At 37.2% G+C, this 19174-nt stretch overlaps 3 protein-coding genes across 3 annotated transcripts in view; 2 read left to right on the top strand and 1 right to left on the bottom strand.

Moving 5' to 3' along the window:
* Positions 1-473: 473 nt before the first annotated feature.
* LOC129255968 (stomatin-like) lies at positions 474-4493 on the bottom strand. The gene has a single exon (XM_064107572.1). It carries the CDS (start codon positions 4162-4164, stop codon positions 3256-3258), a length of 909 nt encoding a protein of 302 aa, XP_063963642.1. The 5' UTR covers positions 4165-4493; the 3' UTR covers positions 474-3255.
* A 3600-nt stretch (positions 4494-8093) lies between these two features.
* LOC129255979 (band 7 protein AGAP004871-like) lies at positions 8094-13622 on the top strand. The gene has a single exon (XM_064107637.1). The coding sequence runs from the start codon at positions 8441-8443 to the stop codon at positions 9296-9298; it is 858 nt and encodes a 285-aa protein (XP_063963707.1). The 5' UTR covers positions 8094-8440; the 3' UTR covers positions 9299-13622.
* Positions 13623-14041: 419 nt separating this feature from the next.
* The window catches only part of LOC129277695 (band 7 protein AGAP004871-like), a 6754-nt gene continuing 1621 nt past the window's right edge, over positions 14042-19174 (top strand). Inside the window, exon 1 of the mRNA XM_064107707.1 lies at positions 14042-19174. This exon is cut by the window's right edge and continues 1621 nt beyond it. Coding sequence (XP_063963777.1) covers positions 18834-19174 — 341 coding nt within the window. The 5' untranslated portion in view covers positions 14042-18833.

The following is a 19174-nucleotide window of genomic DNA, read 5'->3' as shown; positions in this document are numbered from 1 at the left end:
TCACTATCAGTGAAATATTGGGAGAGAAGCAAGCTCCCCCCCCAAAAAAAAAAAAAAAAAAAAAAAAAAAAAGATTGATTCATAAAAATGTAGTAGGCCTAGTTCATTCTTGGTAGGTAATTTAGTAAGTTATTTTTCTGTATTTTATTTTATTGATTGAAACCCCATAAAAGATCACACTAATATGAAATAAAAGAAAAGATGTTTGACATGTCTATCAAACTCACATCTCCATCTCGCCTGCATCGATTCATTTCAGTTTTTAACATTCTTTTTCTCATGTATTTCACTCTCCTTCTCCCTCTCCAAATTCATATCCCCCCCTCCCTCCCCCCTCCTTCTTACTCATTCATTCCCCAAAGAATCTCTCTCGCTCTTTCTCTCGCTGTCACTCACGCATCCTACATGTACGTACGAATACAATAAAGGTCAACAGCATCCTTTGTTATTTTTTCAATCAAACTCAAATGAAGAAGATTTTTTTTTAATGATCACTACTGATCACAAATATATAAATAGACTTGATAACTGTTTTTTTTAATATAATACAGAGTGTAAATACAAAGCATTAACAAGAAAGTACATGAATCGTTTCAAATTGTATGATGATTTTGCACAAATTATTGTAAAAAAAGAAAAAAATATACATGTATAGAGGATTTTTTTTAACTGCTGCATCGAATAACCGTTTACAGTTAATTTCAGTCATCAATCCAGCAACTACTTTATTTTCACTCAACAGTCAATCGACATTGTTTTCAATCGTAATTGCCATTGATAGTTAACATAATACGCCAAGTTTGACTTTGATGCAACAAAATCTGCGAGAATCTTCATTTTATAACTAGAGATGGCGCTAGAGTAAAAAAGGGCAGTGTTGTAGTAGGATACTAATAATAGGTGATAGATCCACAATGCGTTTGGAGAATGACACACTAGATGCAGCTCACAGTTGATTATCCACCTATATGAGCTTACGACCAAATTGTTCTCGAACTAAAAACTAAAAAAAAATATATAAAATTATATCATCACGATCCAAATACAATTAATAAATTATAAAGGATGTCAGTGTTATCAAGTTGATAACAAAATCTGTTCAATTGAATTACAATAAGTCTGCACCTATTTGCCCTGTCAATACAAGCAGCAGGCTACATGTACATGTACAGTAATTTGCTCTGTATATGAAATAAAAAAGAAGAAAATGTTGTTACAGAATTGTTGATGAGAGAATTTTGTTGAGGTACATATGTATGTGTACACTCATTTTTTCTAATAGTAATGAGCAAACAGGAGGAGAATCCTATTATGCCAATTTGTGTGTCATAGAATGCAACTTTCATTAATTCATTACACTCAACAAACACTGATTTATAAAAAAAAACTCTACAAATAAACGGACAAACCTCTCATGAGAATTGAAATAAAAAGATGCAAGGTGTAATTTACAATTACAATAATGAAATCATGCACATTCTCCCCTAAACCCCTGAGAAAACAACAAATGATATATGTATGTTTAAACACTATACACTACAATACATAATCAATCACAAGGAAGAACATGCAAAACTCCTTGATATAAAAGAGTTCCTTCATAAGACTGTCATACATGTACATGGATAGACAAGTGAACATGATTCGGATCAATTTCACCCAGAAGCTACATGTCCAAATACATGTACAGTAGAATTGTTCTCAATGTAACCAACCAACTTCTTACTGCGGTCCAATTGTGAATTTAATTATACCCCATGGCCCATATTCTGAAGTCAGGTTTAACTTAGACCATGGTCTCTGTGCTAAAATTATGGGAAGCCAAAAGTGTCAAAATTTTTACTATGTTGTATGTTTCTTATGTTTACTGTGCTCTTTCCTGATTCATCAATGGTGAATACAATCATCTTTTTATACTTCCTAGACAATTATGAATGATTTGAGAGCCAAATGAGCTGAAATATGATATCTCTACTGTTAGTAATTTACGTAACAATTGGCTATCCATACTTAAACCACAACTTTAAACCTGAGTTTAAGTTAAACCCGACTTCAGAATACGGCCCCATGTGAGTAAAGAGTTACCATTTTTGAATGGTAAAATAAATATAAAAACAATGTGAGAATAAGATATAAGTTAGATATGCATATATACAAAGACAAATGGAAATACAGGATAAGATGTGCACATAGATACCAATTAATAGTACAGTACATGTACATGTATACATTTACTGAGTGAATTATACAATGAAGGATTAATGCTTAGGTTATTTAAATTACATCTAGATGGCAACCGCACACACATCAAATATCGCATGCATTTTGACTACACCCTGTGTTACATATATATGATAGGGAATGTGACATACATGTACATGTAGATCACTTTCGTTACATGCACTTCATTTATTATCAATCCATTTGCGGAGAGAAACATGTCATACATGTACATCCATGTATCAATTAAAAGGATTGCACATGATTCCATTAATGTATTATTTAATCTATACTGTACAGGCACAAATAATGTCTTGATTGCTATACATTTGTGCAAAATCAAAGGCATAGGCCTAAGTATTATTAGGATTGACATATTTTTTTTATAGATAGAAATCAATCTGAAAATGTGAATACCCATTCATGAAGACAGATGTACTCTACATGTACATTGTAGATTGCACCTTCTGTGCAATGAACAATTTAAGTTTCCAAGCTTGTAAGGAGATCCATTTTTTATGTAACAACCATAAGGTACACGTAGCGTATGAAAAAGACAAATGAACTGCAAATCTGACTTTGAATTTTAGCATCAAAATAAATGCATGACATGCTGTCTTGAGCGAAAAAAAACATATACCGGGTAGGCCTAGAATAATCTCGATTTGCTTAAAATAATCTACAATTAAGTAACGATAACCCCAAAATGGCTCAAAATTCTTTATCAAACAAAATAATTTTTGATGACTACATGCAAGAAAATGCCCAAACATCTCTTATGAAATGCATTTGCACCCTGGATTTGCACAGTGTAGACAGACCCTACAATTTACCAAATAAAAGGATTCCTGTTTTGGCAGCCTTAAACAAATTATCTTAATCAGATTAAAAAATCTCATATTAAAAAGCCAGAACATTAAGAGTATAAAAGTTACCAACTTCCAAATAATTGAATGAAAAATTCTTCTTCAAAATGAAAAGATGTGATTGCCTGTCTCTTGATGTGGGATTGTGTTACAGGCATTACAATGGAGTTTACTTTTTCATAACACCATTGATAAGATCAATAGGAAGTGGAAAGATAATAGTGGAATTCTTTTCTGCTGCAATGGTGTTGAGGGTCTGGAGGTACCTCAGCTGAAGAGCCGATGGAGATTCGGCAATAGTATCTGCAGCTTCCTTCAAAGCACGAGCAGCATTCTGCTCTCCTTCAGCAGCAATCACCTTAGCCCTAGCCTCTCTGGAAGCTTCAGCTTCAGCAGCCATGGCTCTCTGGAGCTGGACAGGTAAACGAACATCCTTGATCTCAACTCGCTCTACTTGGATACCCCAAGGGTCGGTGTCATGGTCGAGGGTGGACTGCATGTAGTGACTGATACCTTCACGTTCTGCCAGGACCTCCGACAGATTCTTGGTGCCGAGGACATTACGAAGTGTCGTCTGAGCCAGAAGTCTGGTTGATCTGCCTGCGTCTTCAACATTGGCGATGCTGACGGTGGCATTCTTGACACGGTAGAAGACCACAGCATCCACAGAGATGGTTAAGCTATCCCTGGTCAGAATCTCTTGAGGAGGAATATCAAACGAAATGGTACGAAGATCTACCTTTCTGTAATCCTCGATGCAAGGTAGGATGAAGAAGAGACCCGGTCCTTTAGCACCACCAGACAAGAGACGCCCAAGTCTAAAGATAACTGCTCTTTCATACTCCTGAACCACCTTTATGCAGATAAATAATGAAAATGGGAGCGTGCAGATCACTAGTAACACCGAAATAAGCATGAGGAACACCCCGCAGCAACCAATGCTATGGTCTGCGGTATTTGCTCCAATAATGCCTTGTTCATCATGTTGGGCTTGCCACTGCCCATCGTTGCTTCTCTGTTTCTGCGCCATCAGTTCAATTTGACTCGAATTGTCAGGATTCACACGATTGTTGCTCATATGATCGTATGATGATACTCGTATTGTGTAGAATGTACACTGCTTCTACCACAACAACCAAGCGACGCATATGGGAAAATAAGAAAAAGCCGTAGAATATCAGATTACAAAGTGATGATGGATAAATTTCTGTCACTATTCACGATAGATCAAGGCTAGCAAGCTCCTAGCTCCGTAAAGGCGACGTACGTATCGTAGCGCTAGCGCAAGCTAACTATAGAGAGAGCTTACTTCATTAAATATGAGTGAAAACCTATTCACAATTTGTGCGTGTGTATAGCAAGAGTAGGGTATCTTTCTAAAGAGTCGGCTATGATTTGTATGCATTGTCCTTGGTTTTAAAACACACTGCTAGTCTAGAATTTCAGGCTCGTTGATTAATTTCTTCAGCTAACTTCTAATTCGCTTGATTGCAATAATTCAAATTAATAGACTTTTATTTCATGGGAACGTATTAGCGAGGATTCCTTTAAATTGACAGTATTACATGAAACTCAATAATAATTGGAATATAGTCTACATGGTAATATCCAGCAGGGGCGGATCCAGCCTTCGCCAATGGGGGGGGGGGGGGGGGGGCGGAATTTTTTTTCGGCCAAATTTTCCCCGATCGGCCGATCGGCCGCTCGAAGTTGATTTTTGTTTGTCTCTTTGAAGGGGTAGTCCTAATAGTCACTTTTTAGCTTTATTCTGACATTTTTTAAAGTTCTACCTAAAGATTGGAAATTCTAAGCACTATTGTAATCGTGAACAGGATAGGTATATAACTCAACAATCAGAAACGAGAGTGGTGTAATATTCACACCTCACTTGTCCTAAAATTTGAACATTGTATGCAACTAAATAATAAATGCGAGCGCGAAGCGCGAGCAGAAATTTTTAATATACGTTTTGATCTCATGATCGAAAAGGGACCTGTTAAGGATTGCTTGCAGTTAGCCATGAAGACGTTACATATTTCAACAATCAAATAATGCGAGCGCGAAGCGCGAGCTGAAAGTTTGTGACAGTTCTACCTAAAGACTGGAAATTCTAAGCACTTTTTGTAATCGTGAACAGGATAGATATATAACTAAACAATCAGATGCATGCGAACGCGAAGCGCGAGCCGAAAAATTCGAGACTTGGACCTAAAAACGGGACACTTTTTCATGTTTTGTAAATCATGAAAAGGATGAGTAATTGGGGATCTTCCTACATTAATAATGCGGGCGCAAAGCGCGAGCAGAACATTTTTGATATTCTGATCTGAAACTGGATAACCATTTAAATAGAGAACAAGCTGCGTATCTCAATAGACATGGGTGTGCGTGTTTCAGATTTAGACCTATAGAATCTGGGCACTCTAAATACATTTTTTATCATGAAAATCAATAATGCGAGCACGAAGCGCGAGTTTAAATTATTTCATATTCCGATCTGAAAAAGTGTCAATTTAAGCTCTATATTTCAAGCGCTTTGTAGGAAAATTATGAGGTGGATATGGATCGCTCTTAATAAATAGCTTATACTTTTCATTATTATTACTTGAGTTTTGACATATAGGATCGGGATATTCTTAGGACATTTCGTCATCACATGAAAATGATGACTATCTTCATTTCCCTTTTTCTAAACGCGAGATGAAACTTGTCGATATTCCATTCTGAAAAAAGGAAAATTTAATTATGAAATTAAAATATTATTTATTTATTTATTAATCTAACAAGCCCATTGAGAGCACGAAATATGTTAATATGGCCTGAAAACTTAACATTTCAAGTACTTTTGTAGTTATGAATAGGATGCAAGAGTTAATATATTTTTAACAATTAATGCTAGCGCAAATCGCGAGCCGAAATTTTTGATAAACTGTCATGAAATGCGGATTTTAAGTAGTTTCTTATAGAATTAATAATGAAATATACATAACTCACCAATCAAAATGCACGTGCAGTTCTAGCTGTTACGTTTTGGCAATCAGACCCGAATAGGGATATTTTTCGAACTTTATGGAATACACAAACGTAATAGGTACCTGACAAATCAAAAGGAGAAAATAATGGATGACTAAATTAGACATGCTTTTTTACTCTCATCATTATACGCGCTATTTTTAGTCTTCTTTCTTGAGAATTCGCAATCTATTGCTGAAAGAAAAACAACGGTATCTAAAGTTCATTTATAATGATATTTACTGGCATATTTGCATATAGACTTACATCTCGACAGTATTTATCCATTAGGCCTACTTAATTAGCATTGATCGACAATGTACTGCCCATGGAGACGGTAGCCATTTCTATTCACTATTGTAAATACAACAACTTAGTTAATATAGGCGTAATGAGCAAAAAGAATTGATGAGGGGGCAAAGAGATGTCGTACGGAAATAAATTGTCTAAATAGTCGCGTACAAGTGAAGTGAGAGAGCAATATTTACTTTTTTAAAATGAAAATATGATTTTAGGACGGATTTTTTTAGGGGGAGCCCCTCCCCCATTACCGAGTCCCTATATGTACGCCATTGGGAACAGACATTACATGTAATAATGATTCCTATAATTATGACACTCCAGGGGCCCGGTAACACAAAGCTTAGCAATGGTTTTTCTACGATTGATTCCATTGACTACAATGTACAATCAATCGTGAAAATCAAGCGTAAAATTAATCGCTAACCTTTGTGTTACAGGAACATGGTCTCAATCGTAGTACATTTTTCCTACAATAATTGATTGCATATACGTACAATCAATTGTGAAAATCAATATGATTAATTGCTATGCTTTGTGTTACAGGCTACTGGTTTGCCTAAAGCAAAGATACAAATAATGTTTATTTAATTTACATTTGAATTCTGAAGACATAAATATAATGATATGACAGGTGCCCACTATTGAACTGATCGCTGATCAACTCAATTAACCCCATTCATTAACATAACAAGCTTACTTTATTCGAAAAATGATATTATAAGTATAAATGTTATGACGTCTTTCATTAAGTCATTTTCAACAAAACCATTTGTAATAGAATTCGGAGATTAATATATTTTTTGTAATCATCTCATGAAGTTGTTAATTAATTTTTTTAAAAGATGTATTATGCTGTTTTTTGTTAATTCCAGCTGAACGAAATAGTTGGCTTACGTGTGTAGAAATTGGGGAAAAGTCTGTAATTTTTTCAATCTGTGTTTTTTTATTGATGATTTGATTGATGATAGGGAAATTTATATTTATGCTACTCATGATGAATGTGAACAAAAAATTTGTTTTAAAGTAAACTATTTGTCATATTTTTTCAAATAATAAAGTGTCGAAATCGAGTATCAAGGTAGATTTTGAATCGTTCCTGGTTTTGTACAATGAAAATAAAGTGTACTTCCTTAATTTTTTAAACCATATAAATATTCTGTTTTGTTTCGTTTTGTTTTATAAATTCTTACTTTCTCCTCAGTTTCGCTAACATAATTTCCATCTTTTTCAAATTGGATTATCCCATCAACATATGCCATAGTGTTTTGCAATATGTGCCTTCCAGATAATCATAATTGTAAAATGCTGGTGGGTTAAAAGACTGAATTAAAGATAATGTAAGTAGTACAGGTCGGTCTATTCAGGAGCGGCTTCGCGGTATTTTGATAGCGGAGGGGGTAACAAATATATATTTTTTTTATTGTATTTACTGTTATGTTAGATACAAATCAAGGGCTAGTTGACCACCCTCCCAATGGACAGGTGCAAACTTGCACCGCTCATGATGAATGGGGCTGTCCGTCCCCGCGGCCCCCCCCCCCCCCCAACCCACAGACAATTATACCCTTGACGCGAGGTGGCTATGGTACATGACCTCGACCTCGGTGTTGATCGCACGACAATCGTTTAACAGTGTGGGTTACTATTGGCAACATGCCATAATTTATTCAAATGTTCTTAATCTTTCCTCTCGAACAGGATTCACTCGTGACGGAACTCTCAGTCACGTGTATGTATCCAGCACGACTACAGGCACACATTTCTCTCTCTCTCTCTCTGCGGATTTCAGCAGAATAAATATTAAGTTGACGCAAATGCACAAGGAATTCAAATGGTTGGCATTTGGTGTGTATTATACTAGTTAAACTGTTTGTTATCACCAGTTTATCGTATGAAGTCCAAGGTGTATTTAACTCAGAGAGTAGATAACCTATAGCTACGTCTCGTGTCGTGCATTAATTAGGCCTACACATTTCCTCTCCCTGTAGATAGCAGAAAGGCTGGTGCCTCCATTTTTAACCAACCAGGAGACTGTGACGATGGCATCAGGAGGAAAAGATGATTTTGATGGTGAGCCATCGACATCTCAGCAAGTTATTGGATTGGATTCAGAATCTGATGAAGGAATAGGTTGCTGTGGAATGGTACTAACCATCATTTCGTGGCTTCTGGTGATTTGCACGGTGCCTTTCTCATTGTTTATCTGCATAAAGGTGGTTCAGGAGTACGAAAGAGCAGTTATCTTTAGACTTGGACGTCTCTTGTCTGGTGGTGCTAAAGGTCCAGGTCTCTTCTTCATCCTACCTTGCATCGAGGATTACACAAAGGTAGATCTTCGTACCGTTTCTTTTGATATTCCTCCTCAAGAGATTCTGACTAGGGATAGTTTGACCGTCTCTGTGGATGCCGTGGTCTTCTACCGTGTCAAGAATGCCACCATCAGCATCGCCAACGTAGAAGACGCAGGCAGATCAACCAGACTTCTAGCTCAAACGACCCTTCGGAATGTCCTGGGTACCAAGAACCTGGCCGAGATTCTTGCAGAACGTGAAGGTATCAGTCACTACATGCAGTCCACCCTCGACAATGATACCGATCCTTGGGGTATCCAAGTCGAGCGAGTTGAGATCAAGGATGTTCGTTTACCTGTCCAGCTCCAGAGAGCCATGGCTGCAGAAGCTGAAGCTTCCAGAGAGGCTAGGGCTAAGGTGATCGCTGCTGAAGGAGAACAGAATGCTGCTCGTGCTTTGAAGGAAGCTGCAGATACTATGGCTGAATCTCCATCGGCTCTTCAACTGAGGTACCTTCAGACCCTCAACACCATCTCAGCCGAGAAGAACTCCACTATTATCTTTCCACTACCCATCGATCTCCTCAAAGGCATCATGACAAAGTAGTTCCTTCTGCATCGTGTGTTTCCTAACCAACCTTATGTTATTTTTCACCACTAAGTGGTTTTTTACTTGAGAAAGATACCAATTAAGTATTGAACCCTGTATTAAATGTGTCTTAAAAGGTGCATGTGTTAATCTTTCGAACGTATTTAGTTATAATGCAATAAACATTGAGATTTCCACGAGGGGAAAGCCGACCCGGGTCATTGTTGCAAGAAAGGACATCAAATAAACTTTTTTTTGAATAATTATAGGTATTTATTAAAAATATAAAAACATGATCAACAAGAAAGTTACAAAATGAATCAAGAGATTTACGACCATACATAGTCATAAAAACATTTACAATTCATAAAAAGTATAGACGGAAAATGATATAGAAAAACAACAACAAACCTCCATTTACGAAAATGAGCAGAAAGTTTACCTTTCGTTTTAGCGATTCTGTACTATTTTTTTTAGATTTGCAGTGGTGATTAAAGTATTTCAACGATAGAAAAAGTATATATGATTTTTGTTGTTGTATTCCAACCTTTACCTACACAATTTTCTTTGAATAGCATTTCCATATAGCAATCGTAAATCTCTACTTTGTCATGTTTGTGTGTATAATGATTAGAATGTCATCATGGTGGAGGGGATATACACAATAGTTTATACAAAGATTCTGATTATTCTACAATTACCTTGTAAATCGATGATAAACCCTTTTAGCATGAATTGAATGTTTCCGCATAAAGATCATTGATAAAAAAGATTAAATATTAACTGCATAAATTTACCGCTATTTTGAATAATAAGAAAGGTATAATATTTTAAAGTTTGTTATTGAAGTTGCAACATTATTACGATTTGAGTGTATGGATTATAAAACGCACCTCAAGAAATTATACAGTATAGATTAAAGGCATTCCTAACTTGTTATTTGTAATTTCTTGACAAACTATCAATCCTTCATAGAAATAAGTCATTTGTAAAATAGCGAAGCTGGTGAATGTGAATGTGTTAATCCAATTTTTTTAATTATACAGTATTTGAAGTAATTACTATGTAAATAGATATTTTCATAATCTGTGCTAAAAGCGATTTGTAAGTATACCCAAATGGCTGTATATATAATACGAAACACCACTTCCCGCTAAAGGATAATTATATATACCACATTGCATCATATATCCTTAACCTATATAGGTGCATTGTATTTTGGACAGTAGCGACATAATTAGAAAGTAAAGTAACAATTATTTATGTGCCTTATATTGCATTCCCAATTCTTCATTCTATATTGAGTTTGACTAAGATTTGCCACCCCCATCTGTAATATTTTATTTGAGTGAAGCACGGAAGACTTACCTGAAAGATGTGACAGCTGAGCACAAAGACAGCTCTAAAACGCTATTGGATGTTGTAAAGGGCTTGTTGAATATGTCAGACAAACAACCAACAATACCAAGTAATATTGATTAAAAAAAATTTGTCAACCAATATAGGCGAATTCTTTGTAGACAAAGTTAGGAAAATTCATGCTGATATAGAGTTGAAACTAAATGAAATAGATGATGACAAGCTTGTTCTTGATGTAGTATCACGTGAATCACAGATTGAAATTTTATATTCTTTCAAATCATTGACAGAACATGATATTGAAAAATTGATTTTGAAGCTTAGTAAGAAGTCTTGTCCAATAGACCCACTGCCCACAAAGTTGTTATTGCATTTGTCTTGATGTATTGACACCTGTTATTACATCAATGGTTAACCTGTCTCTGTCAACAGGACAGTTTCCTGCTCAGTGGAAGCTTGCCTTAGTTAAACCACTGCTAAAGAAGCCTGGTCTTAAAACAGAATTCAGTAATGTGAGACCTGTTAGTAATCTTCAGTAAATCTCTAAACTAGCTGAAGGCGCTGCTACCCAACAAATTCTTTGGCACCTTGAATCTCAGTCACTTCTGCCTGTTAATCAGTCTGCATATCGAAAATCCCATAGTACTTAAACACGCCTCCTTAGAATTAAAAATGATCTCTTAATGTCTATGGACAATCAAAAGTTCTCATTGTTCTACTTGATATGAGCAGTGCTTATGACAGGATAGACCACTAACGCTTAGTTGAAACACTTCAAAATCATTTTGCAATCAATGGCAATGCACTCGAATGGATAAAATCCTATCTTTCAGAGAGAAGGCTGTCAATAGAAATGGATAATACTGTGTCAGATCATGGAGCTATGTTTTTAATAGCTCCATGGTCAGATGTATTCAAGGTGCCTTTCGGTGTACCGCAGGGGTCACGTCTCGGTCCCTTGTTGTTTACTATGTACACAAGTAGACTTCTTACCGGTATCAAAAGAGAGTTTCCCAGTATCAATTCCCACTGCTTTGCAGACGACACACAACTATATTTATCTGTCTCCCCCAAATGCATCACGAGATGATAAATCGTTAGAAGATTGTGTGGCATATATCAGAACCTGGATGCTCCAAAATAAGTTAATGTTGAATGATAGAAAAACTGAATTGTTGGTCATTGGTAGCCCCACGTCAGGTTTCAAAATTTGGGGGCTATAGCTTAATTGTTGGCGATTCGGTAATAACTCCATAAAAAAAGCCAGAAACCTTGGTGTATTCTTTGATACCTACATAAGCATGGAATCACAAATCAACAATGTTTGTAGATAGCCCGGGGGGGGGGGGGGGCACTCAGTATATACTGCATAGTGGGTATGTGCCGCGGAGGGGACCCCCATTTTTACACTCAAATTTCCGTTCCAAGGCATAGCCTTTTTGTCTTATTGAGAAAAAGAACAAAGAAAGCCGCTCCAAAGCATAGCATTTTCTTCTTATCGAGAAAAAAGAAGGAAGAAATCCGCTCCAGAGCTTCGCATATTTTTCGTTACGCCGTTCCGGTAGCATTGATCTGCTACAAGGAGCTGCAATTTTGGTGAAAAGCGGCCGCAGAGCGTTGTCCGACCATCGCCTCTGCGCGAGCGCACCCTGCGGAGGCCGCGCTAGCTGCATCATGCACACATGCCCGTTCCATAGGGATGCATACGCACTCACACGCTGGCGATCCGTTCCAAGGACCCCCGTTTTCACAAACATTTGTAGTTCCGAAGCCCGTTCCGAGGACCCTACTTTTTACAATAAGCCCGCTCCAAGGCCCCCGTTTTTTGTCTCGCCCGCGGCACACCCCTACCACTTTTTTGGTCGAGTGCCCCCCCCCCCGGGGGGTAGATAGGCTTATTTCATGATCTATACCTTGAGACATACGAAAATTCTTTGATCAGGACAGCATGAAAACTATTGTTCATGCTTGCATCACAAGTAAATTGGATTCTTGTAATAGTGTACTCTATGCATTACCCGATTCTCAAATAAGCAAACTGCAGAGATTGCAAAACACATGTGCACGTTTAATATGTCGTCTTCCCAAATTCTCTCCAGTCAACCATGGACCTGGCCACTGAGAATTATCTATTGTTACTGGGGGTGCTGTGACAATGCTCAGCACCCCCAGTAACAATAGAATAATCATCCGTGGCCAGGTCCATGCAGTCACCCCATTATTGTGAGAATTACACTGGTTACCTGTCCGGCAAAGAGTCACGTTTAAGATCCTTAATGGTCAGGCCCCAAGTTATATCTCCGATCTCTTGAAATTGAAATCCCAATCTCATGACCATCACCTTCGTAGCTCACAAGATACATTTACAAGTTTGCAAGTACCCCGCGCAAGATTAAAAGAACACTAGGAGATAGGTCATTTCTGATGTCAGCCCCACGACTATGGAACAAACTTCCCCTCGACAATAGGAATTCAACAAATTTACACAATTTTAAGTTAAAATTAAAAACCTATCTATTCCAATAGTATGTACAGCACCTAGGAAGCTCTTGCAGCGCAATATAATGTATAGAAATATTTTTTGCGCTATATAAATGCATATTATTATTATTATATGCTCGCTGCATCATGCGTTTTATTGTGAAAAACATTAATACTTTGTTTAAAAAAAAGAACTTATTGTACATGAATGTATGTTTATAAACTCTATTTCTTATATCTTATACATCTTGCCTGCAACCGAAATGGACATATGCCCTATGCAGGTATAATTAAATAATTGATTAACCTGGCTTTAAGTGTATTGAAATTATTATTGACACCGTTGTAAAACACTTTTTTTTTTAATTGAGGATGAGCGAACCTTGATGATAAACGTTGGATTCTTGAACACATGGTATACACAAAACACAACTTACATCTATGCAATATCATTTTTTAGCAAATTTATAAATAAATTAATTATTGTACATCTTAGCATCTATACTGAATGTTTGAAGTCGTCTTCATTGCTCATTGCCTGTTTTGATGTTTCCCTTTTTGTGCTGTTATTGGTTTCTTTCTTCCTATTTATATCCTCCTTTCTTTCCTTTTTTCTGTCTTTCATTTCACGGCTCGTGTGGTCTAGTGGTTAGAGCATTGGACTCATAATCAGAAGGTTGTAAGTTCGAATCCACACTATTCCATTGTCTCCACTTTGATAAAAAGACCCGAGAGTATTATCTGTCATCTATAACGTCAGCCACTATGACTGATTAACCTAGACGTAAAACGTTTCCTAGGTAATTGGTTATATACCAGCTTGGCGTTTACCAGCAAAATGCTGTCCTGCCGAGCACCTACGGGAGAGTTACCATATTATGGATTCTTTCTTTACTATTTCCTTATCCTTCACCTGGGTCTTGCTTATTAGGTGATCTGTCAATCGACAAATCAACTATTAATTTCGTACGAATTTTCTTTTTTCTTTATTATTCATTTCTTAATTTTTATTTTTCCACCCTTTTCTTGTTAGCGTAAAATCTCAAAATCTACATCATCAATTTTCTTCAAAATATCATCAGTTATGGGGACTTATCATGTCATCTGTATGAAACAAGTTCAAGATCAAAAGGTCATCATGACGTCATCTAGACGCCATTTTGTAAAATCACATAATCAATGATATCTTCATTATCAATTATCAAAAATTGACAATATTTACATCACATTAACTTCAAGTTAAGGGTCAACTGTCCATGTCATCAAAGGTCATGTAAAGGTCACGACATGCGCGTACGCGCGCGTCAAAATTTTAAAATGCTCAAAATCACTTTTTGATTAAAGTAGAGTATGATTCAGGTCATTTTAAGCATTTCAAAAATTTGCGCGCGCGCACGATTCCGTGCGCGTTCTCGCGCGTAACGGCACTATACAACTTATACCGTGTTTACACTTAATCGGCATTTGGTTCTGAACCAAATGCCGATGCAGAATCGGCATTTGGATTGCGTTTACACGTTGTTACAGCTCGCGGTTCAGAACCGCGAGCCGATGCAAAAAACCTGAAATGATACGCATACCTACAATATACGTCATAATAAAGACAACGCTGGATCAGTGCGCTTACAATTACGTCACAATGGTAAAGTAATTGAAATGCGCACAAATTGCCGGTGCAGAATCGGCTTTCTGTTTACACGTAGTAAAAAAGCCGATTCTGCATCGGCTCGCGGTTCAGAACCTAGTACTTTGGTGGTGCAAATTGCCGGTTCTGAACCGCGAGCCGATTCAAGTTGCTCGCGTTTACACGCTATGAAAAAGCCCGGATGCTGAATCGGCTCGCGGTTCTGGATTCAAATGCCGATTAAGTGTAAACACGGTAATAGGTGCCGTGTTTACACTTAATCGGCAATTGGTTCTGAACCAAATGCCGATGCAGAATCGGCATTTGGATTGCGTTTACACGTTGTTACAGCTCGCGGTTCAGAACCGCGAGCCGATGCAAAAAACCTGAAATGATACGCATACCTACAATATACGTCATAATAAAGACAACGCTGGATCAGTGCGCTTACAATTACGTCACAATGGTAAAGTAATTGAAATGCGCACAAATTGCCGGTGCAGAATCGGCTTTCTGTTTACACGAAGTAAAAAAGCCGATTCTGCATCGGCTCGCGGTTCAGAACCTACTACTTTGGTGGTGCAAATTGCCGGTTCTGAACCGCGAGCCGATTCAAGTTGCTCGCGTTTACACGCTATGAAAAAGCCGATGCTGAATCGGCTCGCGGTTCAGAACCGCGAGCCGATTCAAATGCCGATTAAGTGTAAACACGGTAAGGATCGCCATTTTTTTCATATCAATGCACCGATAATATAATTCTAAACAATTTGATACCTTGCTCAACCTACTACGACAAGTAATAACGGAATTAGCCTCCATCAAAGTTTACAGCACGCGCGCGCGCGCGCACTAACCATAGACAATATATGTGCAAAAACATGCCTATACAAAACTCATTATATCCTACATAGAGTAAATCCTGTATAGTGATTGGTTCAAGTAGCATCATGTGACCTAATATATTTCAACTATGATGGTGCGTGACGTCAGACCTCGATATATTTTTGGATATATCGAGGTCTGACGTCATTATTTCGCAAAACTGGATATCTAGCTAAACTCTCGGGCGCACCGGCCAGCGCGCTCTCTCTCCCGGGCAAGTCCAGCGATGCGTCGGCGCAGGCACTAATTTGCGTTCCGCTGTGCGCGGTGGCTCGGAGAAAAGTAGGTAATTCAACTCAAGTAACTGGACTTTGTAAGCTCAACACATAGATTTTGGTTGTAAATTATCAAAAGTAGGATATAAAACAAATATACCAGGCGTTTCATTCGAAAGCATAGTGGGAATTATTAATCCTCGGTTGGACTGGCAAAACTACTATATTTCCCTCGGGGCTTCGCCCCTCGGGAAAAATAGTATAATTGCCAGACCAACCTCGGATAAATAATTCCACTATACTTTCTCAAAGCCTGATATATTTGTTTATTATAGCTCTTCAGGTAGTCCGTTGACCCCCAATTTTTTTTTCATATTCGAATAGAGTATGGAGGGGAAATATGATTTCATGTCACATTTGACCCGAAATTTTATCATGACGTCATCAAAATGGCGTCGGAACTCAAAATTCCCATTTTGCTACTTATGACGTCATCATAATTATGCAAATTTGACTCTAACTCCATAAATATTGGTCAATTTTTGCTCAGTTTCTTATATATTGTAGCTGAGGACATATTCTTTTTCATTTGATGGCTATATTTTCTTTTAAAGGAATGGATCATCCTGAAAAATGGCAAGTTATAGAGGCATGTCATTTTCGCTCATTTTGTGTGCAATCTCTATGGGAAATGACTTTTTCTCAAAACTGGATTTTACATTCTTCTATTTCGCGAGCCATATCTCCATTTCTTTTTGTCGGTTTTCTCTGAGCTTGGAGTATGTTGTAGCTGAGATTGTAAGCTATCGCAAATGTGGTCTCCATTTTCCAATTAGATGCCGAAATCATGCCCGTATTTCACTTGCAAAATTGGATTTGAGATCCTCTCAATTTGCTATGTGTAAAGTCTATGGGAAATAGTGCTTATGTGTAAAAGTCTATGGGAAATAGTGTAGCTCAGTTGAGGGTTGGAACCCAGGGGTGAACATGAAATTTTTTTTTTTCTTTTTCTTTTCAACATTTCACAAATGGTCCTTCATGACCATTACAAGGTATATAAGTTAAAACATTGCACAATAAAATAGTTTTAAAAATCCTTTTAATATAACATGTACATGTACCATGTGTATCATTTACATCTATTTTCCAAAGTTTCTCATTTCTCTCTTTTCAAGAGTATTCATCATGTTCTTTTTGTAATAGAAGTTTAGTTTTCAATATGATCATCGTATTGATGTCAATAAACATGCTGATTGTCTTCGTGATCATGAAATCAGAGACAGATCACCTAATTCGTCCTCATGACGAATTAAAATTCTAGTTTTATTTAGTTTTATTTGTAATTCTTATTTGTTATTAAGGTTCTTTTGTGTCGACCTGCCTGGACTCCTGTCTGCGTCATTTTTTTTAATTTCTCTCTTCCAGTCATGATTCGGACGAATTGTACTCCCATCCTTTCCCCCGGTCTTGCCTGTGTGTAATTGGGTTTCTGCAAACGTATATTAATGAGCATGCATGATCAGATATGATTAGAGTTTCATCTGTTTATGTTTCGCTTATTTTCCACAAAATGATTCTATGCAAAATTCAGTGACATGCAAATGAGAAATTCGATGATGACCCTCACTATTTATTATTATTTATTTTTATTGTTTGAATCTGACAATATCTCAATTTTTTTTCTTCAGATTTTACAATAATGCCCTACTTGACTGAACACAATAGTAATTCAACATTTTCAGTGAGGAATGAAAATTTGTTATACAGGACAATGAGTAGAAAAATTATAATATCTCATGTAATAAAATACAAAATAAATAGTGAGTGACATAAAGGTCCCCTCATTTGCATACCATCCAGGATGTGCATACAACTGTTTTGTGAAATAAAGCGAAAGTTAAAAAATATCGTAGCTTTCTTATTTTACATCCGCTTTTGATGAAATTTTCAGAGTTTTGCTTGTTGGATTTTCCTTTTTTTTGATCGAATCAACTTCTTGTTGGGGTGGACTTGACCTTTAACAATTAATGCTAGTGCAAATCGCGAGTCGTTTAAATTCCAGGGGTACGCCATAACGCCCAGTTACATTATCCCCATCCCCCTCCCCTCTCTCTCTCTCTCAGTCTATACCTTTTTTGCTTCGCGCCGCAAGCCAGAATCACGAACCCAGTAAATGAAGGGAAAATGCCCGTCAAATGACAAAGAACAGCTGGGAGGTCATTATTGAAAATATGTGAATCGGGAGAGCGTTTCACCCAGAGTCAAGGACGAAACCGCTCTTTTGATTCACCAATTTTCGACACCTTCTTGGTTGGTCATTGTCATGAAGAGCATAATTTATCACAATACAATTTGTATGATATTTTAATCCGTCTTCGTGGAGTAATATCTAACTGGTATCGTTTTGCTACCCCCCCCCCCTTCCGTTTGATTTTTTTTCTTGAAGTTTTTTGTATGTACCTTCCAGTCCCGTATACAGATCAATACTAGTTCGGGAGGCTCGGGTGTGGATCCAAAGTTCTCTAAACGACCCACATTAACATTGATAAATCTCATTGTGTAAACAAGACGCCATTAATATGAACGATAGACAATAAAGAGAGATTATAAACACTATTACCGAGCATTAATTATATACATGGGGTGAGAGAGAGAAGAGATGGAAGGAAAAATAGAAATCTACATTATATTTATGATGATTAGAATGCTTTAGTTTCATTCTCGTTGAAGGATTACATTGGTTACCTCTATTGATTTACAAACAATTGACTTTCACGACTATTTCAACAAACTTGTATGAATTTCGTTGTCATAAATTCTAAGTAGAGTCCCCTTTGATTAATTGTACTTGTACTTCCGCATTGGCTCCGACTATACATTTCTCTGGTCGGCAGACCATTTGGTATAAAAGCAGCCGATATTACCACCTGTAATTCATTCCTGATACTGGAAAGGATCTTCTTTGGCATAAAGTATTGTATCATCTAGTACGATGTCATCAACTCAAGAAAGCAGGTTTAATGCTGGATCACCATCGGGTGAAATGGTCGGAGCCAATTCTACAGATGAAGATTCTAATTGTTGTGCCTTCGCTTTGACAATCCTCTCATGGCTCATTGTGATCTGTACCTTCCCATTCTCACTGTTTGTCTGCATTAAGGTGGTTCAGGAGTATGAAAGAGCGGTTATCTTTAGACTTGGACGTCTCTTGTCTGGTGGTGCTAAAGGTCCAGGTCTTTTCTTCGTCTTACCTTTCATTGAGGAATATTCCAAGGTAGATCTTCGCACCATTTCGTTTGATATTCCTCCTCAAGAGATTCTGACCAGGGATAG

This window comes from Lytechinus pictus, chromosome 1 (assembly GCF_037042905.1).
Source record: "Lytechinus pictus isolate F3 Inbred chromosome 1, Lp3.0, whole genome shotgun sequence".
Lineage (NCBI taxonomy): Eukaryota > Metazoa > Echinodermata > Echinoidea > Temnopleuroida > Toxopneustidae > Lytechinus > Lytechinus pictus.
The sequence above is the reverse complement of the archived record's forward strand: the minus strand, read 5'-3'. Positions and strand labels throughout refer to the sequence as shown.

Coding starts and splice junctions, on each gene's coding strand:
- LOC129255979 (XM_064107637.1), top strand. CDS start 8,441: ATGGCATCAGGAGGAAAAGATGATTTTGATGGTGAGCCATCGACATCT.
- LOC129255968 (XM_064107572.1), bottom strand. CDS start 4,164: ATGAGCAACAATCGTGTGAATCCTGACAATTCGAGTCAAATTGAACTG.